Source organism: Merops nubicus, unplaced genomic scaffold (genome assembly GCF_000691845.1).
Source record: "Merops nubicus isolate BGI_N331 unplaced genomic scaffold, ASM69184v1 scaffold1896, whole genome shotgun sequence".
NCBI classification, from domain to species: domain Eukaryota; kingdom Metazoa; phylum Chordata; class Aves; order Coraciiformes; family Meropidae; genus Merops; species Merops nubicus.
Window position 1 is genome coordinate 57,201 of NW_008615425.1, and position 27,236 is coordinate 84,436.

Below are 27,236 nucleotides of genomic sequence, written 5' to 3' on the forward strand. Positions count from 1 at the left end.
CATCAGGAAATCGATGCAATCGGGGCAGGGATGTTAGAGGAGAAGTGTAAAAAAAATGGAATATGTTCTGTATGAGCAGGCTATAGATTGGAAAAAATGTATTTAAAGTATTTTGGGGCCTGATCCCACAGCCCGTAGAAGTCAATGGAAAAAAATGTTACTGACTTAATAGGCTTTGGAACAGAATCCTATTTAATTGTGTATTTATAGTGTTTCTAAGGTGACTATTATTGTAGTAACTAGGTACCAGATACAGAGAGGTAATGTTCAGGAAGAATTCTGAAGAGTGAGGGGAGAGAATTTCATAGCTAAGCATCCATAAGCTACCCCAAAATAGAAAAAAAGGCTGGAAAAAAGTAAAAATAGAGGAGATGCTGCATCAGATCTCAGGCAGTTTAAGATGCTGATGGTTTTGAGTGAGGAACAAAAGCAATTGTCAGATTTAAAATGCACAGAACAGCATCACGTGGAACAGATTTTTACAATTGCTTGTGGCTGGCAGTGAGTGTTTCTGGAGAGGGCAATACCATGAGCTAGAAACCAGCTGAACAAGTAACAGGACTTCAGCTTTGTCACAGGCCTTCACTTGCCAAAACAGCCCTCCATTCCCACATACTCTCCTCTCCTGAAAGACTTGTTGCTTTTGAAGCTGGATTTTAATACGTTTTGATTTTCTGGCAGTGGGTCTTTAGGCTGTAGACCTCTGAAACCCCAAATCCACCTCCAGGTTTCAGCCCTGCGAGGTGGAGAGGTGTTGGCGTCTAGGGCTGAAGTTCACCTCGCTGTTCAAAACAGGGGCCCTTCATAGGTGTTTGATCCAGACTCTGGTCAGGGGGTTGGATCTGTGGGTTTAGTTTGGGTCCATCTGAACCATGAGTAGGTTGTGCAGAATTTCAGCAGGGTTTTTTTTTTTTACAGCCTTGTCCAGAATGGACATCATCCAGAGTATTATCATTGTCAGAGTAACACATGTACCTTAAAATTAGTTCTGCAGTGTGGGTGTTTGAAATCTAGATACATGATCCATAGAGTTATGGTGGATGTTGGTCTTGGGATTTTGAACAGTATTACTTTTTTTCTGAAGCCTTGTTTCATGGTTTCTGAATCTCCTTGGTTAAATTACTACAGAGAGTGGTAATGCTTTAGCCATCTTCCTCTGAAGTGCAGTATTTTAGAAAATCTTGACTTTGTCCAATCTGAAATATACTTTATTACTTTCATGAGCAACAATGGTAATTCTTATTTTTTTCTGACCTTCTTTGCCATTTTCTGGTTGGTTTGTTTGTTTTTTAATTTTTCAGTTTCACTCGTTTGCTTGGAAACCACTGTGAAGAAGGAGGGACTTGTCTCATTCACACATCTCAATGGCTAAAAATCTGTGTAGCTTTCTGGACAAAGAAGGCTTTTCAAATGTTGTGTACTTAACCAGAGAGAGATACATATCTGCTGCTTAGATAAAAGAAATTTATTAGATTTCTACTGGAATATAAAAACATCATAATGACTCAGAGATAAGTTAATGGCATAAAAAATACTTAGGGTTTGATGTGAGCTCAGTTGTCTCAGTTGGAAATGGTTCCTCAGGGGGGGAAAATGTTATTTCACTGCGTGTGACAGCAGTGCCAACCACTGCCCTCAGTTTAGTTATTTATCATCAAATGATGCAATATGGACCTTCTCCAAAGCTATTGTTTTCACAGAGGAAAAACTCTCTGTCTTTGAACATACTTGTTAGCTGGGCTTTTACTGGTTTTTTATGGTTTTCTGTATTTTCTTACCAAAATGGGCATTTTGCTTTTAAGAGTGGGAAGAATTTTTTGAAAAACAACACGTTTGACAGTGCAGATTCTATTTCAACCCCTAAGCAAAAATTCCACTATTAATTCTCCCAAGTACTTTTTTATTAACAGGAGTTTCCCATTGAAGTTTTCTCTGCTTTCATGTCTTCATAGAGGAAAATACTGCTACTATAAGCATTAAAAGAAATCTGTATTTCTGTTGTGATAAGTTTACTCTTTTTTTCACTGATTATTGGTATTAGCTTGCAGAGGAAGGATGAGATGAGCAGTCCCTGAAGACTTGCTTATCAACAGTGACAAGTCTTTAATTCTTCAGTTAGCATCTCTTTGGTCTCAAAGGCTACAGGAGCTGTTTAGTTTCTGCATCTTTTAAAGCTGGTTTTGGACTTCAGAATTGTTGTCACAAATCAAACATTAAAAAACAGTCCTGGAGGTGTCTTATTTAATAGGTGTGTGCTTCTTATACAACTTCTTGTTTTCCTGATTTCTTATTATTCAGCTATTCTGTTGTATTGCCAGGCTTACTTTTTTTTTGTTTCAGTTTATTTGTATTTCAGAGGATTGTATTTAATGCCTGGTGGGTTTTTGTCACTAAACCTTTATTTATCTATTGATTGCAGAAGGTTCTCCCCTGCCTTTGTGCAGTGGGTAGGAGGAATAGCCAAAGTGGCCGAGTTGTTGAGAGGATGGGTGAGAGCAAGCAGAGGAGATGCTCCTGTGAGGTAGACTGTGAGCTGGGCAGAGATCTGGGGCTGGGTGATGGGATTTGTTGGAATTCCAGAGAAATGAGGCCATGGCTTAGGGAGTACTTGACATTGTTTTCAAAGCTCTTTGCTGCTGGGTCGTGCTCCCTAAGGATCTGGATATGAAAATAATCCTGCTTCACGAAGAGGCATTTGCATGGCTGTGATGCCATCTTGTCTAAGCAGGGTAAGAGTCTTGCTGAGTAACATATGGTTTGGTTTGCAGGCCTGGATTCTTGTACACTGTTTAGTCTGAGCTACTACAGGATTTTATCATTCCCCACACACAGGCATTTTTTTTCCTGCCAGAATGTGGTTCTTTTCACATTCGTAGGAAGGGTCATGGTGAAGTCAGGAATTATCAGTTCCCTCCCCCTACAACTCTCAGCCTCATCAGGATCTGGTACTTAGTTTTTTGAAAGAGAAACTGCTTACAGGGAAATCCAGCAAGCAGGTCATCATCTTTCTGTAAAAGCAGAGAGGTGCAGCATGCTGTTGGTATTGGCCACGTTCTGCATAGAAGTACCAGCTTGCAAGGGAGGGGGAAGACATCCTTGTAGGACTGAGCATCACAAGCTGAGCTGCAGTACAAGCTTTAGGTGGCAGGTTCAATGAAGCAAAAGGTTGAGAGGATATACTTCTATTTTGTAGAATTTTTTTTTTTCAACAAATAGTTTATAATTGAAACAAAGGGACAGTTTAGTCTCTTGTGACATGCCCAAAGTCAAATAGAAGTGTTTGTCATCACTAGAGCATTTTAGTGCTTGGGTGTATATACATGTCTTAAATAAGGAAGAGTGATTTCTTATGCTTAGTGTTTTAAATACACTCCATTAACTTAAATCTACTGTCATTGTTGAGCTTAATCCTTCATAAAGATAGAATGAGCACATTTGTGATGAACAAAGAATGGTTGGCTTAAAGTAAGACTTAAGCTCACCCAGCAAATGAGCTAATTCAAAATGATGATGGCAGCTAGAACCTGAAAAAAAAAAAATCTGGAACAAGTCACACAGTATTTCATGTGATATTGAGATGTAAAGTATAATTTGTTTTAAGGAATACACTCTGAAATATGAAGATTAATACATAACTGTCAGTAAGATGTGTTGCAAGGAATTTACCTGAATACCTCTCTTAGTTTCTTACTTTATCCTTGGATTTCTTTATATGGAAACTAATGACCTGCCTAGTAGTGCTCATTTGTTATTGTGTTGCTGTAGAAGTGTTTTCAGGAGGAGTGCTTTTCATTGAGGGCTGGTGTGTGTGTTTTAAACGTCAGTTTAAACTCAGAGATCAGGAATCCTCAGTTTTCTGTACTGCATTTCACCTTATTTTGTCCTCAATCCAGTCACTCCAATGGACTGTTTCTATCAACAACTAATAGCATTACTTAATAATTGTATTTGTATACATATATGCATATGACTACAGATTAACTTTTACAGCAGAGCCTTCAAAAAGACTGACAATTACAGGAAATCACTGCGTGGCTGCTCAAACCTCCCAGTGTGAGTGCCAGAACTGACAGATCTGGGCTTCAGGACATGGTATAAATCATCCCTGGAGGATAACACCCCTCATAATCAATTACAGACAATTACACACTGCTCTGCAGCTGATTTTGCCACATGGCATTTAAGGATTCCAGAAAAGATTTGTTTGTTTTAAATGCTCTGCTGCTTAGAAATGCTTGTTAGGCATTATCTTAGAGCTGATGAAATACAGCGTGTTGGCTGAAGGGAAAACCTGGTGTTAAAATGGGGATGTAGTCATGCATTGGCGTGTGAGGTTTGGACACAGTGGGCTTTTCTCCTTCTGAAGGCCAGATATGGAACTAAAGATCTCTCTGAGACTGGTAGTTTTCTTGGTTCTGGCCTCCTAAAAGCAGAAAGGAAGCACACAAAGACTATTTTATGGTGGAGGTCTACCTTCCCCTTGAGGTTAACATATACCACAGGAGTCCTTTCAGTGTTCTACTTCAGCCAAGCTGACTTCTGCCTTCCTTGCTTTAATTAAGTACTCAAAATACTCCTTAATGTAGTGTCATCAGTTTCAAACGGGTCTCACCAACACACTGGGTAGACCTTGAAGACATTTAATTCGCCTTCATCAGGTCACCTTCCTTGCTTCTCTGCCCTGGTTCTGCATTGTTCCTTTATCTCTGAGAAGCACATATTGGTGAGCTGGGTGATCACTCAAGAAGTCCATGCATCTTGGCTAGATTTCCAGCTGCTGCTTCTAAGGACCTGACAGGCCCAAAAGTGGCCCTGGACTCTGTCTGTTGGCCATGTCCAGTTGAAAGCATGCTGCACACACTCAGTACAGCTTCTGTTATGCCTGTGTACCTTGAACTTTTGCATAGCTGAAAGCAGAAAGTGTCCACAACTCCTCCACAGGCTGAAATGTGGAGGAGCATCACTGGTTCTTGGACCTATGTGGTCAGGGAGTAGAGAGCAGTGCTGCAAGTAGCAAGCTGCAAAAAGACCTTCTATATGCTGGTACTTAAATGTATACATGTAGATTAAAGTTGACCATGTCTGCTGACCTTGGAGCAGGTGGAGTTTTCCTCATTGTTCTACAGTGCACTTTAAGGCAATGAAAAAGGATGCTTAAAGAATGAGTTCAAAGGTTAATTCTTTGCTATTACAGAGAAGGTGAAAGGCCATTTTGAAACAGAAAATCTCCTCCAACCACAAGCCAGCCTGGACTGGCTTCATCTTTTCTGGAGCAGATTTTTATAGCCCTTGAGCTCCTGTAACTCCTTGTACTACTCCAATTAATCAATCAGAAGGATATTCCCTGGGAGTACAGTCCATTTTTCTTCTCCCAGACACTGAGTAGTTCCTCTGGATTTCTCATCATTCCTCTGCACATTAATGGACTTTGGTTACCTACAGCATCTCTGGCCAATCCTCCAGTTACTGTGTGAAGTAAACATGTGCAGTAGAGTTAAAAGGGAAACTGGCAGAGTCTTTCCTCTGTTTTTTCTATACACTATTACTACTTAACTTCTGGGTCTGAAATGTATCGCCAGAGACTTTCAGTTTATTGCAGGTTTACATTTATAGGTTTTAACCATGCTAAGACTGCTGAATTGTGAGTGTAAGAGGTAGAGAAAAGGTGAAGCTCTGGCAGAGGTCTGAACAGTGTCTAAAACAAATATTGTATTCATGGGGGAAAAAAAAAAGACCTCAGAACATTTTGGGCCATTTCTGATCCATAAGGGATATCATCTAAATATTGCAGCTTCACTTTTATGCTTTCCTGATGTTCCATGGAAATATGGCTATAATGACAAAGGAAGGTGAAAAAGTAAAGGCAATGTTAATAAATAAATTGATAAATAGATCAGGACTTGTATAAAGATCTTGATACAATGGCTAGTGGGTGGATTTTGGAAAGGTGAAAGAAGTCATTGCAGAGTACTAGCAGTAGGTTTGCAGTGAGAGAGATTTAAAAATGGAAACGAGGAATGAAATTCAGGTGAAGTTGTGTGGGGGGGACAGAGCAGTTACCATGTCGTTCATGGAGATTTTTCTGTTTCTTAGTGCTGAGTTAGTTGATTTCATTTTTAAACTGTAGTGAAATAATGAAAATGGGGAGTAGGAGGGGGAAGTAAAAGCCTAATTCCAACCCAGGAGCAGTTACCATGTTGTTCATGGAGATTTTTTCTGTTTCTTAGTGCTGAGCTAGTTGATTTCATGAAGCATCATTTTCAAACTGTAGTGAAATAATGAAAATGGGGAGTAGGAGGGGGAAGTAAAAGCCTAATTCCAACCCAGGTTCCCATGCTGTCCAGCTCTGTAGCTCTGAGTGAGCAGTTCAGGTCCAGCATGTGTGTTCCTCTCTAGGCTGGGCAGAGCAGCATCTCTCTCAAAGGAGTCTGCTCAGTATTCACTTACTGATTTATGTAGAGCTACATAGTCAGCCTTCATAGTAGTTTTCTGTTTGTATTCCAAGTGGTCACCATATTTATTAGCCTAGAGGAATGTGCCAGTACTTATATCTGCTGAAAGTAAATCTTAACGTGAGCGGTGGTTGGATGAACGAGGGGCAGAGCAGCCCACCTCTCTTACTGGAATGGTAGCCTTAGTTGTGCAGCTGCACTCTTGTTCCATAGATACCACGTCTCACATGTGGAAGCTGGAGCTTCTGGTAGCAAGCAAGGTCTGTCAGTCAGCTGCAAAACTGGGTACCAAGATGAGGGTTTTTTTTTTATAGCTGTCCTTAACACTTTCTTCCTTATGAAATCTCATTCTAACTTCTTGTCTTAGAAAAATGCATCAAGAAACCAAGATGGGATGGGTTTGAGGATGTTGACCTGCAAAAAGACCTCTCAAACAGAACAGGTTGTCAGTCATGACAAGAAATTTGTTTGTGAGCCTTTTCCTTATCTTGTTAAAATCTGTTGTGTAAGATCATGATATGGTTCCAGAAGCCTTTCAGCCCCATTCTGAAGAGCTCAAGTAATTCCGTGGGCTGAGACACTGTAATTGTTAATTGGACCTGAAATAAGGGAGCACCAAGCTGCACTTACCAGGTGTCACAGAGACAAGAGGATTTTGCCTTCGTATCACTGTGTGTCACTGATCTGCACCCTAATGCTGTTAGCATCTGTTTGCTTATAATTACTTTCTTTTTAAATCTAGTTGTAAACCTTAGGAACAAATGGTAGCCTGATGGCACTTTAAGCAAACCTGATATCAAAGATGTCTCCAGGTGATGAGGATGAAGGTGGAGAGTGGTAGTTATTCTGATGCTCTAGCCTTCCAGCTTGGTCAGGGTCCCAGCAATGCTGGCCAAGAAGCACCTCCTGCTGCCTGATGTGGGGACAGATACCAGCAATGGTGTTTTGAGACAACCTTCATCCCGCCTTGACCACCAGATATGGGCTTGGTCAAGACTGTCATGGACTGAAGAGTGAAGGAAGATTCACACTAAAGAGAGGGGAAGGCTGGCAATACAAGCATTTTTGTTCTGTGTTCACATTCCTTTGAAGTTCTGTGGTCAGCAGACAGCAGGCTGCTGCTTGCAGGTTGAGGAGAGAGAGCCTTATGGAAGATCCATCATTCAAATTCAAAATAAGTTTTTTGTTACCAGGATGGGAATAGCTGCCTCCTTTTTCAAAGCAGTTATCATTAATTACCTTTGATGCTTTAGGAAAAATAAATTGCTGTTGAGGCCGATGAGAAATCATAGTCTAAAGTGAATTACATTTCAAAGCATTGGACATCATAAACTATTTTTATGAGAACTTCTCCACCTTGCCTGCAGAGTCTTTAATTAAGAATGTAGTTGAAAACTGAAACATCCCCCAATTATTGTGGTAATTCTTTGACACTTTCAATATTGAATGCTTAGAAAATATGTGAGAGAATCCAGTGTTTCCTACTTGGTAATAGACATGAGGTCTCCATCATTGGTTCTGATGAGAAGTATGTGAGCCTTAGCAAAAATACCATTTTTCAATTAGAAATGGAAAATTTCAATTTAATAGTAATACCAAAATATAGTAAACTGTGTGCTCAATGGGAAGAGGTGACATGGACAACTAGGAGTGGAAGAAGAAAGGTTAGTGGTAACCTCTGCTCACAGTATAAGCTGCCCGCTTAGTTATCTGAGTTTGGTGGTATAAACACTCTCAGTTGTTTAAAAACTATTCATTTTATAAACAAAAAGAAGGAAAGGGTTGTTTAATTTATCTTCTGAATGAATGTGTTTAGAACTTTAAATGTTTTTTGACCTATGAGACAGACTTACAGCAATTAGTACAGTGCTTATGAGGGAGGATGTGTGTGAGAATTGGGCACCAGAAACAAGCCTGTAGGTTCAGCCACTTGCCAACACCCCTGTTCTGAGCTGGCTTGGTTATCAGGTACTGCTGCTCTTCAGATCTTGGGTCAAGATTACATCTCTGCTTTTTTTTTCTTCTTTTTGCATCTTGCATTGCAACAACAGGTGTCGGCTGACTCCAGCTCCTCCATGAACTCCAACACACCCCTGGTGAGGATAACTACTCGCCTCTCCTCTACTGCTGATGCCCCCATGCTGGCAGGAGTCTCAGAATATGAATTACCAGAAGACCCAAAATGGGAGTTTCCAAGAGACAAGTATGTAGCCTGGTTTCCTTTAACTCTGCCTATTCACATCTGCACAACGTGACACAGTATGAAATGAAGTATCTTTCCTAATGTCTCTCAGGGTTTCTATAGTTAAAATCTCAATTACCTGAAACTCCTCTGAAGACCAAGATCCAATTTAATTATCTGAAATGGGTTTGTTTAAATAGAAACCAAATTTTCTCTGCTTGTCATTCTGATTTTCAGATTTCTTGTAGGTTATCAGATAATCTTCTGAAGTGTAACTCTTCTGTTAGGATAAGACTGAATCTAAAGTGTTGTTTCAAAATATGTGTTCTGGACTGGGAGAGGTACCCACATACAAGTGCTCTTGAAAGGCATTTGAGATTTCCCCAAGCAATAGCTCTGTATATTAAAACATATTTCTGAGTTGATTGCTTAATTGGTTAATATTTATCATATAGGCAACACAATATCATATAGGACATAAAGTCTAAAATATGGTATGAGAAAATGATTTCTTCTGACAGGACTCTGGGTAAGATTTTTTGTTGACTCTGTGTTAGCCTGTATTTACAGAGATGATGATTTTTAGACTTAGGGGGTATTTTGCATAGTGTGTTCTTTTACCTACAACTTCTGTGGTTTAAAGTATTAGGTTTCAAGCAGAGCATACTGAATTTTGATATATGCAAATTCATATGGCTACAGAATATTTTCTTAAAGTCTGTTGACTAACATGCAAAACAAGTTTCTGAGTAATTAATTAAAGCTGTAACTGTATTTCTTACCATAAAAAAAAAAAAAGACATGTAAAAGAGAGGTAATATTAATACAGGTAGAACAATGGTTAGTATATTAAAGTTAGTATTAACTTCAAGAAATCTTTAGGTGGCTTTGAGAGAATAACACCATTTATCCCAAACAGTTCTCTTTGAAAGTTCAAGGTTGTAACTTTTGGGTAGAAGAGCTGTAATTTTGTACCTTCTGACAACTGTTCTGGAAATTATTTTAATGATGTAGCTGAAAACTAGTGTAAAATCCTGTAATTGCCACCTGCAGTATTCTGGTCAACAGTGGGGGCTTGTGTCTGTACTTCTGTCAGCCCAGGCCCTGGGGGGATACATTAAATGCGGAAAATTTTCGAGTGCTAAACATTTAAACCCAGCGTTGAGCACAAGTGTAGGCAGAGCAGATTTGCAGTGAAAGGAGGCTATTTAGAGGCAGTTTATTAGGTTGGGGGGCAGGAGGCACACAATGAGGGGTTTGTTACTTTAGTCCTAGCTGGGCAATAGCACATAAATTAACCAGTTTCCAGCGCAAATGTTTGTTCTCTGCCAAGATCCTAAATTCAATTTTAGCTGTGGAGAAAAGGCAGGATGACCTCAGCATGGCCTATGCTGCCCTTCAGTCTTTGCACCTTCTGAACTGTAGAAACCAATCCCAAAACAGCTTGAGGAGTTCTCACTGAGGCAAAGAGGAACCACCATCACTCCTGTCTCGTGCCTGAGCAGATAAGCAGGGCTAGCAAACCATTTAGCCCTGGTCTGACACTTGTGTTGATGGTATAACAAACTCTCCCTGTCTTTCATGGGGCAAGACAGAAGTGCATGCTTGTAAGAGTGAATCCCTATGTATATCATAGCTGTGAATCCTACTTTTGACCATGGAAAGCCAAGACCTTAAGAACTTTTGAAAATGCTTAATCAAATCTGGCCCCTGCACTGGATGACGTTAGCAGCATCAAGCTTGCCGAGCAGCCTCTCATTTCTGCTGTGGAACTGCCTCTGGATGTTAGATTATATTCTCTATGAGTAAAGGAACCTGAATCTGGCCTGTAAGCACTTAGGCTGGAACCAAAAAGATTTTGCCCAAAGGCTTTGAAGTGTCCTTTTTTTTTATTTATTTAATCTTTTTATACTCATAAAGTTGAGATTGGTATCTCTGTGCTGGTCTGTTATAGCTGAGCAGGTTTTGCAACGAGGTGTCTGCTCCACAAAATGCATTTTTACCTAGCCCAATTACTGACTGCTCTTTTTAAAAGGTTTCTTACACCGAGACTGTGATTATAACCAAGTGCCAGTTTACCCCAGTCTCTGCTTCCCACTCCCTGAGCAGAGCCCAGGTGCTGCAGACAGGAGGCATCTTAGAATCATAGAGTGGCTGAGGTTGGAAGGGACCCTAGAGATCATCCAATCCAACCCCCTGCCACGGGCAGGGACACCTCTCAGCTATAACAGGTTGCTCAAGGGACCTTCAGGGAGAGGCATCCACAACCTCTCTGGGCAATCTAGTCCAGGGTCTCACCACCCTTGTACTGAAGAACTTCTTCCTAAAATCTACTCTAAACCTCCTCTCCTTCACTTTAAAACCATTTCCCCTTGTCCTGTTGCTGGACACTCTTGGGAAAAGTCCCTCTCCAGCCTTCTGTAGTTCCCCTTCAGGTACTGGAAGGCAGCTAGAACGTCCCCCCAGAGTCTTCTCTTCTTCAGGCTGAACAATCCCAGTGCCCTCAGCCTATACTCACAGCAGAGATGCTCCAGCCTCTGGATCAACTTTGTGGCCTCCTGTGGACTAATTCCAACAGATCTATGTACCTTTTCTGGTGGGGACACTAGAACTGGATGCAGTATTGGAGGTGGGGTCTACCAAGAGCAGAGTAAAGATAGAGAATTACCTCTCTTGATGCACCCCAGGATGCAGTTGACCTTCCAGGCTGCAGGAGTACACTGTTGGCTCATGTTGAGTTTCCCATCAATCAACACCTTTTTTTGAAAAGTCCTTCTTTTCAGGGCTACTCTCAACCGCCTCTGTACCCAGCTTGTAGTTGTGCCTGGGATTGGCCTGACCAGGTGCAGGACCCTGCACTTGGACTTGTTGAGCCTTGAACCTCCTGCAGTTTCTGTTGGCCCATTTCTCAGGCCTGTCAGGGTCCCCCTGGATGGCCTCCTTTCCCTCAAGTGAGTCCACCACACCACGCAGCTTCGTGTCCTCAGCTGAGGGTGAGCTCAGTGCCACTGTTGTGTGGCTGGGCAGGGCCAGGGCCACCTCTGGGGGTGCTGCATGGGGACCTAGCAGTGACCATGGCAGTTCCTGGCAGCCATTGGAGGTGTGTAGAGAATCGTGGGTGCCCTTGCCTGGCCAAGCTCTTACAGCAGTCACCCCTTCTGAGTCCTCAGCACGCCACCATGGCAGTTCCTGGCAGCCACTGGAGGTGTGTAGAGCATCGTGGGTGCCCTTGCCTGGCCCGGCTCTCACAGTAGTCACCCCTTCTGAGTCCTCAGCACGCTCTTGTCACCTCTTTTCCCTTCTCCTTCTCTTGCCTTCCTCCTCCCTGCCCTCTCCCACAAGAAGGTGGCTGCCCAACTCAGCAGCCACAGGGAAGAGGGTGTGATAGCTCTCCACGAATGTGTGATAACTACCTGGAAGAAGGTGTGATAAGTACCAAAAAATGTGTAATAACTACCTGGAAGAGGATATGCTAACTACCCAGAGCTGCCCCCCAACATGGTGTCTACTGACTCCCTGTCCCTGTCCTGCCTAATCCACACAAGAGATCATTAGGCAAATGTTCACAGCCCACATCCCCAGACAGAAAGCAAGAATATGAATTTTGGGGTAAAAGGAAGCTGCCTGAGAGCAGGTTTGATTTCCCCTTCTGTTTTTGCTCTGCTGTTACCTCACAGGAGTTAATCACGTTTCAAACATCCCGCTGATCTTAATACCACCCACTCCCACACAAATCATCAGCCGCCTGCAAGTGACCCCATGGCAAAAGAAACTTCTCTTTCATCTCACAGCCAAGGTGAAAGAGAAGACGAGGGGCTGGCCGTGTCACAGTGACAGGAGCTCTTGCCCGTTGCTGGCTGCTCCTGATATTTAGCCGCAGTCTGGTGGTCCTTGAAAGCTCTGCCCCTCCGTGGTGTGTCCTGCTGCTCACTGTTGAGTACAGCCTAGTCTTACAAGGGGAAGCAGAGCTTAAAAGCTGGGTTTGGCAAGTGCTCTGCCCTTCTGAGGTGCTCACTAGACCATCCCTAAGAAAACAAACCGCAGCGCGCACAGAGACCGACGTGCCCCCGGAGCCTCCTGGGTTCCATGTGATAAATGCTTGGTGCTGCAGCAAGGTGCTGAAAGCCTTTTGTGTTCAGCCATGGAATCCACTGGCTGCCTCCCCTCCACCAGCCACAGGCTGCTAATCTCCTGTTTCCACCTCCAGGCTGACGCTGGGGAAGCCCCTGGGAGAAGGTTGCTTCGGGCAGGTCGTCATGGCCGAGGCGGTGGGGATTGACAAAGACAGGCCGAAAGAAGCGGTGACTGTGGCAGTGAAGATGTTGAAAGGTAAGAAAATGGGGTGATTGGGGATCGGGATGGGTGATATGGTAGATCTCATCCGCAGAAAGTTTCTTTTGTGGCATCTGAACTCTGTCATTGTGGGAGGGGTCAAAGAGCACATAGCTGACCTCGGCCTTCAGCGGTTTGGGGCGTAAATCTGCACCCTTGACAGTCTGTTTATCTTGAGCAGTGAGTATTTAGGAGCCAGGAGATATATTAGCATCGTGGGGGTCTCTCTGCTTTTAGTTCATGTCAGAGGCCGTCCATGTGTAGATCCCAGCCCATTCAGTCCACGTGGTTGGTGCTTATTTATTTTCATGTATTATTTCACAAGGTTAGTGTGCAGGAAAGACATAGTTATTGAGGCTTGATAGCTAAGGGAAGCATTTTTATGGCTGATATTACTGGGTTTCATCTTAACATCTAACACTGAAGAGGTGGTTGGTCCACCAAAGAGGTTGAGGCTCTTTTTTGTTGGGATAAAACATATGACTTTGTATAGCGTACAGTGTATTCTGCATTTTGAAGCACATCAGCTGGTGAGCCTTAGTGAAGTTTGGGCTGGCACTCCAGAAAATATGAACTGAACTTGTGTCTTGTGCAGATGATGCTACAGAGAAAGATCTGTCTGACCTGGTGTCAGAGATGGAGATGATGAAAATGATTGGGAAGCATAAAAATATCATCAATCTCCTTGGAGCCTGTACCCAGGATGGTGAGTAGAGAGAAGAAGGTAAATGAGGACTTTCCAAACAGGTCTGCAAAAGCCTCATTAATCATAATTTTTCAAGACTTTTTAAGGAAGTAGTCATGCTGTGGTGGGATTTTTAGAAACTTCCTCAGCTTAGCAGCAATATTTTAACTTCTGTCTCTCATTATACTTGCAGCTTTAATATGAGAAAAGGTACTAGTATCATATGCAAACTCTCTAATCCCTTGCAGTGGGGAAGAAAATTACATTTTACAGGGGCTTTACCCCTGCCTGTTGGTCTGAATTGTCAGTCCTGCTTTAGTGGAACTTTTATCCCATGAGTTTGAAAGGAGTACTTTTATTCTCTGAAGACCACAGTGCTTTTATTAAAAGATATGTTATGTAAAGTGATGCAGAATGGGATAAAACTTGGGAAGTTAAAAGATCTCAAGAAGCACTTTCCCCTTGTTTGAGATCTCACTGTATTTTTTGATTGAAAATCCTTGCTTTTTACTATATGGTATGGTCTGGAAAGAGTAAACACTAGGCAGGGGTTTAGGTACTTCCAGCCAACGATTGTAGTAGATCCAGACTTCAGAGTTAAACATTTATTGATTCAGTTCATTTATTACAGAACCCTAAAAGCTTCTTCCCCTAAAAACATCTTACCCTTTGACCTCACTCCAGTTTTCACCCAGTTCTGTTTATCCAAAGGTCCATTGTATGTGATAGTAGAATATGCCTCCAAAGGAAACCTGCGTGAGTACCTGCGAGCACGCCGCCCCCCAGGGATGGAGTATTCCTTTGACATTAACAGGGTGCCAGAAGAGCAGATGACATTCAAGGACTTAGTGTCATGCACGTACCAATTGGCCAGAGGCATGGAGTACTTGGCTTCCCAAAAAGTAGGTAGAACTCAGCAAATACTGCATGAAGCATGTGATGTGTGTTTGTCTGGTGCTTTTTGAAGTTTAATTTTCTTCTCACGTCGCTTGTGTTCAAGCATTGGCTGGGAGAAGGACCTTTCTCAAACAAGTTGCATAATCCACACTCTTGAAAATCAATGGGAAAATCCTTATGCTTGAAGTTTTTAATCTCTGTTTAACAGTATTGCTAAAATGAAGCCCAGAATGGGTGATTTAAAGTAAATATTGCTTCCATATCTGCGCTTTTGGTTCATAAGGACAGGTGGCCACTTCATTATACAAGTCGCATTATCCCACCCATGAGACCACAGGCACCATTTGTCTTCTGTTTCCAGTCAGATCCACCAAATCAGCTGACATAGTGATGTAAAATAAATTAATTCAGCTAGTGAAAGGATTTGCAGAATGATAACAGGCAGAGTTGAGAAGACTGCAAGACACCAAGGCAAACAGTGTCAATAGAAGAGGCAAAATAAATGGAGTGAATTAGACACTTAAATTAGGCTTTCCTTAAAACTGGTGTTTGTCAGGAGAGCAAGCTTGTTGGAAGAATTTGTTTATCCTGTCATGTCCCTAAACACTTATTTCTTCAACTTTTCGTCAGACTGTTTTTTTTAACCAGTAATTTGATTAAATTATAGTTACAAAACCTTAAATAGCCCTGTGTAACAAACTCTGTAAAGGTATTGTGGCTTTGTGGGCAAGCAATCGTGAAGACCCTGGGTGATGTTTGGACCCAGTGTCAAACCAGAGCACCAGATACTGGTGCTAAGCACTTCCTGCAAAGTGTGGACTGGTTAGTGGGATTTATACTAATTTCCAGTCATGTCCACTCCCAAGTATGGACCTGTTTTTAACCAAAGACCAGAGGTGAATGTAAACCTCCATTCCTGTTTTATGGAGTCCTGATTTTTTTTATTGCTTTTCTGCACTTAGGGAGGTTAGAAGGAGTGGAAATCAAGGTCTAATTTTGCCTTTATCCTTTTGTTTTGAAAGAGTACTTCTCAGTGCAGTAGTGTAAACAGGGAGACGTGCTTGACACAAAGACAAAACCTTCTAATGTAGGAAGCCTGACTGTTGTGTTAGGTAAAGCACCCTAGGATATCTCTTTCTAAGATTAATGAAACATTCTCCTGGCACTGAGCCACATCCCAAGAAAATAGAACTTTTGTGAAAAAATAACTCTGATTGGCAAATGTTGGGAACAAGCTCAGAAGTTGTGCTGTACACTGCCAAGAAGATGTGCACTCACACGGATGTGCACGGCAGAACCATTTCATCCTTGATCCAGTTCCTTTGCAAAGCCACTTGATGGTTGCTGTGCCCAACCTGACAGAATGTGAGGCATTGCATGGGGCAGGGAGAAACCAAAGGCAGCACATAGTGACACTGTGCATTCTGGTTCTTCAGACATCCCACCATTTTTGTCTGTATTTCACTGGTTCTTTTCCCCTTAGGGATCCATTTACTGAGCTGGAATAACAAGTGAGCTGGTCTTCTCATGGTGTTTCCATCATGCAAGAACTGTGAGAAGCCCAGTGTTGTTATTTCAATCCAATAAATGGCTCACCAAGACCAAAAAAGCAAGAGAGAGGCAAAAAATAATTAAAGAAGGTTTTCAGGTGCTGACTTTCTGCTTTATAAGCAATTATACATTGGAAATGGGATGTTGTTCCTAAGTTAGATGGGTGCTTTTAAAAACTCCCTTGGTGTGTCCTCTCTGTCATTCCAGTACTGCACAAGAATGACAGGGGAGCTCCAGGTACAGGGACTGGCCCAGATCATTGCAAATAGCCAGCAAATCATTAAGGCCAGAAAGTTGGCTATGAAACCTGTCAGATTTGGAAATCAATAATGAATGTCACCAGTCTGGGCACAGGAAGAGTCTCAGCTGTGAAATGGTAGGGTATGAGAAAGCAGAAATACACTGACAGAAGATACCAGGGTTTGAATCCTTTGGGGCATTCCCTCAGAGGTGCTACCTCCCATTTGAGATGCTTGGTGGTACTCCCAGCCTGACACTCTGGTCTGCTGTAGAGTCTGTGTCATTCCTGGTAGTCTTACCAAGATACCTTGGCTATCCCAAGGCATCTCAGTTGACAATGTATACTTCTTAGGCAACTGAATTGATTCCCTAATGTCTCAAAATGTTCTTTTAGGGTTTGAGAACAGGGACAAGGACGTAGGAGGCTGGCCTGTGTTGTTTCTGCCACTGTAGCATTGCTGATGCTGAATTAGAAGACTGATTTGATGCTGAAAATGTGTCCTGTTGTCTGGTCCTGCACACATGAAGGCATTGCTGGAGCAGGTTTTTCCTGGCAGCTCCCCATGACTAACTCAGTGAGGAGCAGAAGCTTTGTAGGCTCATTTTACCTGTGCAGGATAAGAGATCTCAGAAAATTGCTGGGGCAAGTTATAATACAAGAAAGAAATTGGCTGTTGTACAGTTTTTTTTTGTAGTGGTTCAGTCCAGCATGTCTATGCACATGCTGAAATAAAGAGGACAACATGAAGAGTAATCCAAAATTGAAGAGAGAAAAAAAAAAAGGATATTTAACTTGAAAAGAAGTAGAATATCCTAGGGGGATTCCAAATGCAATGATTCTTAATATGCTGCTGCCATCAAGCCTAATAAAGCTGCTTAAACACAGGAATAATATCCAGAACAGTCACATCCTCTCAGTGTCAAGAATCCATTGCAGGTTTTTGGGATATTGCTGATGTGTAGGAAAAATCTGAGGACACAATGTTTTTAGTTTCAGTACTGAAGCTGTTTAAAAAGCCAACAGCTGAGCCCAGATTGGGTGGTTTGGAAGTTTTAAGTTGGTTTTGGTTTTGTTGGGTGTTTTTTCTGTTAATCAGCTTGTTATATTCTCATGGTTGAAGTCAATACACACACCCTAGACATAGAGTTTAAAATGATGCTCTGAATTTTTTAGAGATCTTTTATATTAAAAATTATTGCACTGATCCAGACTGTCAGGTTAGGCAGTCTCTGGTGAGGTGATATAATTTAAGAGAAGCAATCTAATAAAACACTCATTAACATGAGTGTAATGATACATAATGAAAGTGCTGCAATAGCTGTACCTGGACACGTGTGATGGAGAGTGAATCACAAACAGCATGGCACAGTTTGGGTCACCACCCAAGCTTTCAACTTTAAAATATAAGTCTTAAATAAACCAGACTCTTCTAAGAGACTTCTTAGGGCTGTTGTTCAACTTGGAAACACCAGCTGGGGGGATGGATTACAGTCATTAAAACAATCATATTTCACAGGGTTGTAGTAAATGTGTGGCTTGCCCACCTTGTGATTTAGGTTAAAATCTGTACAGGAGACTTAGTTGTAGTGTAGAAGTAATTTCAATTCTACAGCAGTTTATTTCAGTGGATCTTTTTTTTTATTTCTTTTCTTTCCAGTGTATCCATCGAGACTTGGCTGCAAGAAATGTTTTGGTAACTGAAAATAATGTCATGAAAATAGCAGACTTTGGTTTAGCCAGAGACATCAACAATATAGATTATTATAAAAAGACTACTAACGTAAGTGGATGGTTTTCCTATCTCTGGAAATAAGTGTTTCTTTCAATGATTCATCTCAGAACTATGGTTATAAAGTTAATGGGCTTCTCATACATCAGCCTCACATCTCAACATGAAGGGAAAACAGAGGGATCAAGGACAGAAGCATTTCTGTCCCCTCTTACACTGACTGTTAGTTAAAAAGATAACCAAAGAGGCTGTTGGTTGTATGGTTTATTAGAACTGCTAAAATACAAGAATTGTTTTTTTGTGTGACCCTGACTTCTACCACTTGAAATAAGTGGCAATATTCCTGTTGATTCCAGCTTATTTTGTACCAGGCCTAGGATCTTGGAAAAACAATCTATCAGCAGTACTAGCAATAATCATAATGATAATCCTGTTTTTCTGTGGTGATGCCACATAGAGGTGATGCCTTTTGCCTGCACTTAGCTTGTTTTATACAAGTTATGTCAGTACTATCAACATTGAGTTAGTGGTTGAGAAAATAGATTCTGAATCCCCACTCTCCCTATTTTGCTGTTTAACCTCTACCAAACAGAGGATAAAATGTCAGATGTAGCTACTGATACCTAGTTTGAACATCTTATGCCTCTCTCTTGAGGGATCTCTTAAGATGCTGACAAACTACAGTTGGGTTTTGATGGGAACTTTGCAGAACTCACTCAGTTCTACAGACTTTAATATATTGTAGAAATATAAATGATTATTAACAATCATGTTAAGTGGCTTACCTATGAAAATAAAGCACTAAGAGGTGATTAATGGCATTGTAATGGTGAAACCTGCTTACTTCCAAAACACAGAGCAACCAGGTATGAGTGTGTCAGAACTGGAGAGAACTGAACCTTTTTTAAATCAAATTTAGTGTGATTCCTGTGCTCTGAGCAGAGCAGACATTGTGTGCAAAGCCACAGGCAGTTGTGACTGTGAGTTTTGGGCCACCACAAAAGGTGGAACAGGAAAACAGAATTCTTGGGTTGGTGGTCAACCTAGTTTTGGAGGCAGGCCTGTTTTTCAAAGGATTATTGGTTGGGTTTTTTTTCTGCATTTAAAGAGCCATGGTGGGGTGATCTTTTTAATTTTGATTTGCTTATCCTATCATTCTCCTAGAAAGCAGTCTGAGAAATTTTTGGGAGCCCTCGATGCTTTTGCTTTTATCTCCAATGTTCATATCCATTTTTCTTAAGTCTCCCACTTTAGACCATTTTCCTGCTTTCCCCTGAAAATTTTAAAGGTTAAATGAAGTGCTGATTTGCATTAGCAGACTATTCTCTGAGAACTGATTAATCTTTTTTAAAAAAAAATTGGTGTTTAAATCATCCTGTCAATGGCTACCATTTTCATTGCTCTTCCTTTCCTTTCCAAACTTGACAGGGACGGCTTCCAGTGAAGTGGATGGCTCCAGAAGCTTTGTTTGACAGAGTTTACACGCACCAAAGTGATGTGTAAGTGGCCTTATTTGAGTGGAGTTTTGGCTAGGAGGGGAGGGAGGGTTGTTTTGGTTTATGTTTATTAAAGTTTGGGATATTTAAAATGTTGTGCTTTACCTTTAAGCGTTTTCGTTCTGTTTCACATGTTAATAGATGGAACAGGACTTGCCCTTAGAAAGTGAGGATTTTATGGTAGACTGCTAACCAGTGCTCTGTTACTAATCTGCCCAGCTTCAAAGCACATGAAAGGTGGAAAATGCTAACCTCCTTCTGTCAGGGCGGAAGGTTCCCCCCTTGAACTTATTTACGGATGTGCAGCTACAAAGAGTCTATCTAATTTACTTGGCTTTTGACATACTCTGGACTTCCTTCAGGTTTAAAAAAAGAGAGAGAGAAAAGAAAGAAAAGAAAGTTCCTGAAAACTTATAAAGAATTTGTGCTAAGATTAGGTACAATAAAACATAGGCTGGATATGGTGGAAAAGTTTTCTTGGATTTTTAGATGTTGTTGCTTCTCAGCAGTACTTCACATGTAGCAGGAAATTACTGGACTCTGACACTTCAAAATCCTCTAATGTGTGCACAGTCTCCGGCTGATGCAACCACTCAGGATTTATTTTGCTTCCTATTACAGTGCACTTGTGTGCATTGTGCTTGAAGCAGACCTGTATTATTTTTTTTTTATGCAATACAGATGAAGATCTTATGGTTTTTATTTCTCCAAGAGAAGCTGTTAACTGTAAAGGGCTGGATGCTTCCCAGCATGGGTGTAAAAGTTTACACATGTCACTACAGGCTTAAAAAGAAAAGAAAGTGGGGAGAGAATAAGAGGCATCTCCTCTTTCTTTAGTCTGGGTGTGCTTTCCAAGCTGCTGCTCTGCTTAAGAAAACCATTTACTGAGGCTTTTCCTGCAATCTTTACATTATTTATGAAGAAATCTATATACACAGGTCAAGGGTGGATCAAACATTTGTTTTAGAATAACATCTTGGCAAAATATTTAAATGAATGGGACTTAAACGACTTCACTGATTCAGGACTGAAAGTCTCAGCTCCTCAACAGCCAGGGAGTGTGAAGATTTCAGTGCTGGAACTTGGAGACTCTTAGTCCCGTGGTGGCTTTGAGACAGCTAAAGATAATATTATTGTAGGTTTGTGCAAACAGTTTACTAAAATACAGTGCTGCAAAGCTGAGGGAGCTGCAGAGCAGCTCAGGAGTCGGTGCATTTACTGAGGCTTTTCCTGCAATCTTTACATTATTTATGAAGAAATCTATATACACAGGTCAAGGGTGGATCAAACATTTGTTTTAGAATAACATCTTGGCAAAATATTTAAATGAATGGGACTTAAACGACTTCACTGATTCAGGACTGAAAGTCAGTCTCAGGTCCTCAGCAGCCAGGGAGTGTGAAGATTTCAGTGCTGGAACTTGGAGACTCTTAGTCCCATGGTGGCTTTGAGACAGCTAAAGATAATATTATTGTAGGTTTGTGCAAACAGTTTACTAAAATACAGTGCTGCAAAGCTGAGGGAGCTGCAGAGCAGCTCAGGAGTCGGTGCAAGCTGTGTGCTGTTGCTCACCTGGCAAAGCTGCCTGCCAAGGAGCTCTAGGTTGCCAGCAGGACATGATGAGGCAGGCTCTGGAGAAGGTGGCAAGCAGGCAGGAAAACTGGCTTAAAATTATTCTCCTTCATTTCCTCACAAAAAATAGTAAAAAACCATAGAAGAGCAGAATGGTGCAAAATATTTTTGCTTTGAACCATCTGCTTTTTCCAAAATGCTCTGCCACAGAACTGCAATCCAGCTCAGCTCTGAGCGTTCTGTAATTAATTAAGCTGTGAAGACACAGTTCTTTGCAGTACCCCTGGAAGCCTGGGTGCTTGGAGCAGACACAAAGATCACCTTCACAGGTTGATGTCCCTCTCAGAAGGGAGATGTGCAGATGCTGATTGAAGCATCTCTTAAGGGGGATTTGCATCTGCCACAGACACGCCTCTGTTTTCATCAGTAAGGCAGATTTACTGACTTGTTTTTTCTCTTTGATTTGTAGTTGGTCATTTGGTGTGTTAATGTGGGAGATCTTCACATTAGGAGGATCACCCTACCCAGGAATCCCAGTGGAGGAACTTTTTAAGCTGCTTAAAGAAGGGCACCGAATGGATAAACCTGCCAACTGCACCAATGAACTGTAAGGACCCTTGTTTGCTGGACCAGGGCTGAAAGGGCACAAGCTGTACTGAATTCACAGGGTTAATGCTATTCCTGGCTGAATCAAACATTTTCAGAATTGCTTGACTCTAAAATTATGGATATATGTGTGTATAAATGTGTAGAGAGAAGGTATGAAAAGGTTTCCTGACAGTGTTTGACAGAGGATACTTCTTTACACACCCTGTTGTGGACCTGTTGAAAGAAGAGATCATCTACAAGCCAGTCTAAATCAGTGGTTTTACACCCATATTTGTTTTACTTGAGGAATTTTCATGTTAATGAGATTAAATGGCACACATAGCACTAATCATATCATGCTGGTTTTGTACACAAGGAAATCTGGGAACTTCTGCCTTAGCTCAGTGTTATCTCCTGGTGATGAGGGGGGAGTGTTTTCCCTTTCTGATATTTCAGAATATCCCTTAACTGTTTTTAATTTTTTTTTTTTACCCCATTTTAAATTCTTCACTTCATGACCATAAAACCCTAACATGCAAAAATATTTAAATGTGTGTTTAATACCACAGAAATTCCTGGGATGGAAGGCTGCAGAATTGGGTCCACAAAATAAGAATTTAGACAAGATACCCAGGAGTAGAAAAGGAAGAACTGCACAATTTTGGGGAAGTCAGGGTCCACGTGGAGGGCTCGCTGCTTTGCTCGTGATGAGCATTGACTGTGTATGAAAAGGTTTGTGAGAAGGACGTGTGATTTTAATTAAGCCAAGAAAATGTGTATTTCTTACAGCTATATGATGATGAGAGATTGCTGGCATGCTGTGCCTTCACAGAGACCAACTTTCAAACAGCTGGTAGAAGACTTGGATCGGATTCTCACTCTCACAACTAATGAGGTAGGTAAATTATTTCCCTCCATAAGCTGCTGGTCAGGAGAAATGGTTCAGGAGACAGATGGAATTTGTTCAATGATGAAATGTTGCCCAAGTTCTCTTGTTCTGTTTGTTGCTGTCCTCTGAGGTTACACACAGCTAAACTATGTATCCTATGAAATCCTTGTTTCCTTGCTGTTCTGCCTTGATTTCTGGAACTAAACAGAAACACATCTTTAAAGTGTTTTTGTTTATTTCTCGTGGCATCTTTTGATGTTTTTAGCATAGCAGGATTGAGGGACTGCACGTGGCAGGTTGAGAGAGGCAGTGTTTATGTTTCAGCATTAATTTCACGTGAAGGAGAGATGTAGAGTTGATTTATCAACTCAATTTGATTCCCAGCCATGCTATCTAGGTCAGAAGAGGAGAAATTGTCAATGGTAGATTTCAGACTATATGTCTGAGAGTGAATTAGGTTCACTGAAATAGCTCTCTGGAGGGAAGAGGACCCATGGGGGACCTGTGAACAGCCATCCAATTATCCAAAGGTCCTGCCTAACACGGCTTCAGGTTGGGATATATGAATGCAAAAAGGTTTTATTTGAAGAGCATTCTTTCAGAGGTCTGAGATATTATTAGTTTTAGCAAGGAGTATACTGATTAGGGTATTCACACAGGAGCTGGTTCTCTTATCACTATATCACAGGCACCTTTGAGGAAGATCACAAGTGATGGAAATGTTGATACTTTTGGGTGGAAACTTCTTTTGAGAGAAAATTCTTGGTGTCCTGGAAATATTTGACAAAGTCCTATAATTTCTGAGAAATGCTGTGTCTATTGGGAGTGGCAGAAAAAAACCAAAAAAGAACAAAACCCTTACAGAGGAAAGTTGCACAATTAGTTTGCACCATTTAAAAATAAGTTTTTCAGATTTTCTGTGATTATAGCCCTGCTTCATAAGCAGAGGGGTAAGGGTAGGGAGAAAGGTTTGGATTGTTTTATATTGGGCCTTAACATTACTTTCTAATTTTTCAGAATGTCAGAGAAATAAAAAAAAGGATTATTAAGCACCATTAGGAAAAGCTGCCATAGAGATGACAGGATAACCTGAGTAAAGAGCTGGCATTTTTTTCATCATCCTCATTTGCACATTAGATCCAGTTGAAAAAAAAGATTTTTGGCTTCTGTAGCAGCTATAAATTTATCTGGATTCTGTTTTGTGAGGTTTACTCAAAGCAGTAGCACCTTCAGGGATGGCTCAGAGGCGAGGCAGGAATTTGTGCTCCCTCTGGAGTGGGTAACACAGCTCTGCCTGCTGCTACATTTTCCCTTCATCCACTGCTGACTGCTTCTTTTCCTGCCTAATTTATCTGTGATTTCACAAGAGAGGTTGGAGGTGGGCTGGCTGCCACTGTGGAGTGCTGGGTGGCTTGGACTGGATATGCATTTGCAGATTCCAAGGGGAGGTTCTGGGCTGCAATTCTGAGCCTGGGAAAGGATACTGCTTTCTTCTTGGTGTGTGTTTAACCATCTTGCCTTCCCAGTTCTCTGCTGCTCGTGGGCCTGGAATGATCTCGAAGGTAACCCGAAAAGGCCTTTACTTTAGGGTTATGTAAATGACTTTAGATTAGAATCATAGTAAAAAAAGGCTGGAAAAAGCTGAGGAACACACCCAGTGCATCTGATGGGCCTGTGGCAGGATGCACTATACGTTTGTCATTCCTGACAGATGCTTGTGTAACTTCTCCTTAAAGATCTCCACTGCTGTGTTTCCACAGTGCCCCTTGACAGTCTGTTGCTTTGGTTCATTAGCTTTACTTCTGGAGAGTTTTTCCTCATCTCTCAGCTTTCAACATAAGATATTGCTTTTGTCCTATTTACCCTGGACACAGCAAATTCTTTCAATTGTCTTTGCAGCACTTCTTATGTTCCTGAAAACTCGCCATGTTCTCACTCAGTGTCTGTTGAGAACCCCAGTGTGTCTCATTTTCCTCCATAGCTTGTGCTTTTGAGACCTCAAATTTTCTGTAATCTTCACAGTTCTCCTGAAGCACAGGTCCTTTGTAAAGTCTGGTAATACTTCTGCTTATCCTCTCCACAGTGGCACTTTCCCTTTCCCCTAAAAGTGACACTGTTGAGACAGGGTCAGCCTGGTTTACCCAACTCAAAAAACTGCTGGAGCAATAATATCTTCTGCATTTCTTCAAGTAATTATTCCTGCTTAAACAGTAATGTCTCACTCTTTTCTGTGAGTTTTTTTGTTGATTTTTTGGTTTTGGTTTCTTTTTTTGTGTCCCAAAAGAACCCTGTTCTCCATGTTTCCCAGAGTACCCTGCAATGATTCCCTGAGAGATGTGAGCAGAAATCACCAAGAGTCAGCCTCATGGCTCTGTTGGTACCTCAATATCAGGAACCACCCTGACACTGGGAATTTCTTATGCTCCTTTATGTGTCTCTGGCCCTTGACATTAGATTAGGAGATAAGGATCCCACTTTTAATGCTGAATTCATGACTAATTACATCGTGCCTCCTGATAGGGCAAGCTATGGGTGGTATCCTATGAGAGACCTCTGTTTCTTCAAACATTGGAATACTTTCTTCTTCTGTCTGTCTAGAAAGTGCTTGATTATTTCTGGTCACATAGGACTGGTTTGCTAATACATAAATACAGGTTAAGATTGTCCTTGTGGATCTTCTAAAACCCTAGGTAGCTAGATAGGCAGTGACCATAGGTCCAAACTGCCTTCCCTTGCTGCCTACTGTATTTGCCAGCATTTTAAAACTTACATTCCTGCCCTTTTCTAAAATGGGGACCATTTTTTAACTAGAATATGGTAATAATTGAATTTCTGACTTTAAATATGTTAACCAAGAACTAAATTACCCCAAACCTAAGCACAGCAGCATAAAATACTGACTGAGGTGGAAGACTTGTCCCGTCAGTATGATCATAACTTGTGGTTTAACAAATGAAGAGATTGCATTTAAATGAATGCAGCTGCCTTTAGAAGTTGAAAGAGAAGGAACATTTCAAGGGGAAAAATAACTTTATTCTCCTGCCAAAACTGTTGTTTCTAGTGAAAGAGCCTTAACCCAAAACTTGGATTCAGCAGATATTATTTCCTTTTTTAATGACTGCTTTTTTTCGTGGCTACTCTGGGCTACAGACAGGAATATGCAGTGTAAAAACACCAAATCTAGGGAGTTTAATTTTGTATTCCTTTCAGTTCTTTTTTTTTTTTGCACGTATGCCACTGCATGTTTAAAACACGAATTTAATATCACAGAATATAAAACAGATATTCAAACTGACCAAAGGAATATAACGTTGGAAGTGTCTTTCCCTCTCCAAATCATTACCATGTGCTAAAGAAAAAAAATAAAAAGGGTTCTATTTAGGCTGAAATTTCATTTTTATCATTGTGAGTGAAAAGGCCTCTTTTGATGTGGTCAGCATGTTTGTTTCCACTGACGCGGCTGATGCTGGTGGTGGTGGACTTCAGAAGAGTACCCTGTTATTGGTTTGGGTTTTCTTTCTCTATCCAGGCTCCTTGTTTTATGAGAGATTTAAGCAACAGGCAGTTTGGGATGCAGTTGCATTACAGAAGTGGGTGTCATTTAAAAACGGATTCTTTTCCCCACTGTGGATGATCAAGCCAAAGCAGGGGAGTTGGTGACGTGTTACTGTTGGGTTTAGTCACTGTCTAAAGATGTGATTGATTTCTTTTGCCACAGGAGTATCTGGACCTCAGTGGACCTCTTGAACAGTACTCCCCTAGTTACCCTGACACGAGGAGTTCATGTTCTTCAGGTGATGACTCTGTTTTTTCTCCCGATCCAATGCCTTATGAACCTTGTCTTCCTAAGTACCAACACATGAATGGGAGCATTAAAACATGAGAAGAAATCACACAGAGGAAGAAAGAAACAAGAACATCAAGCTACCTACCACGTACAAAACAAAACCTTTTCTCCAGGACCTTAATGTTTCTGCTTGTACATATGAAATACGGAAGAAAAAAATTAAAGGAAAAACAAGAAAATTTGGAGGAAAGCAGTCAGAACCTACGTAAAGAATCTCATAATTTGCAACTTTTCACTGTTCCCAACAGAGAAGAATGTTTATGAGCTGTGTCTAGATACCCATTGCTCTCAATGTTCTGGCTTCCTGTAAGCTGCGACAGACTTTGTTTGTACAATGGACCAGTTGGACTTGAGGCAAACTCTGGGTCTGCCTTTCTTGTTTATTTTGTAATATTTGGAGAAAATATATGTTGGCACACACTTACAGAGCACAAATGCAGTATATAGGTGCTGGATGTATGTAAATATATTCAAAATATGTATAAATATATATTATATATATTTACAATGAATTATTTTTTGTATTGATTTAAAAATGGATGTCCCAATCCACCTAGCAAATTAGTCTCTTTTTTAACAGCTATTTGCTAAATGCTGTTCTTACACAGAATTTCTTAATTTTCACCATCCAAAGGTGGAAAATACTTTGCTTTCAGGGAAAATGGTATATCATTAATTTATTAACTAATTGGTAATGTACAAAACAGTTAATCGTTTATAGGGTTGTTGTGTTTTTGTAATTTAAATGGCATTTCTATGCAGGCAGCACAGAGAA

General features: G+C 41.1%; 1 protein-coding gene across 1 annotated transcript in view; it reads left to right on the forward strand.

The window, feature by feature from the left end:
• Positions 1-26,619, forward strand: part of FGFR2 (fibroblast growth factor receptor 2) — an 80,081-nt gene extending 53,462 nt beyond the window's left edge. The window contains 9 exon segments of the mRNA XM_008942497.1: positions 8,504-8,655; positions 12,842-12,963; positions 13,562-13,672; positions 14,363-14,553; positions 17,998-18,120; positions 19,498-19,568; positions 21,607-21,744; positions 22,515-22,620; positions 26,333-26,619. Of these exon segments, the coding sequence (XP_008940745.1) occupies positions 8,504-8,655; positions 12,842-12,963; positions 13,562-13,672; positions 14,363-14,553; positions 17,998-18,120; positions 19,498-19,568; positions 21,607-21,744; positions 22,515-22,620; positions 26,333-26,497 (1,179 nt within the window). The 3' untranslated portion in view covers positions 26,498-26,619.
• Positions 26,620-27,236: the final 617 nt, after the last annotated feature.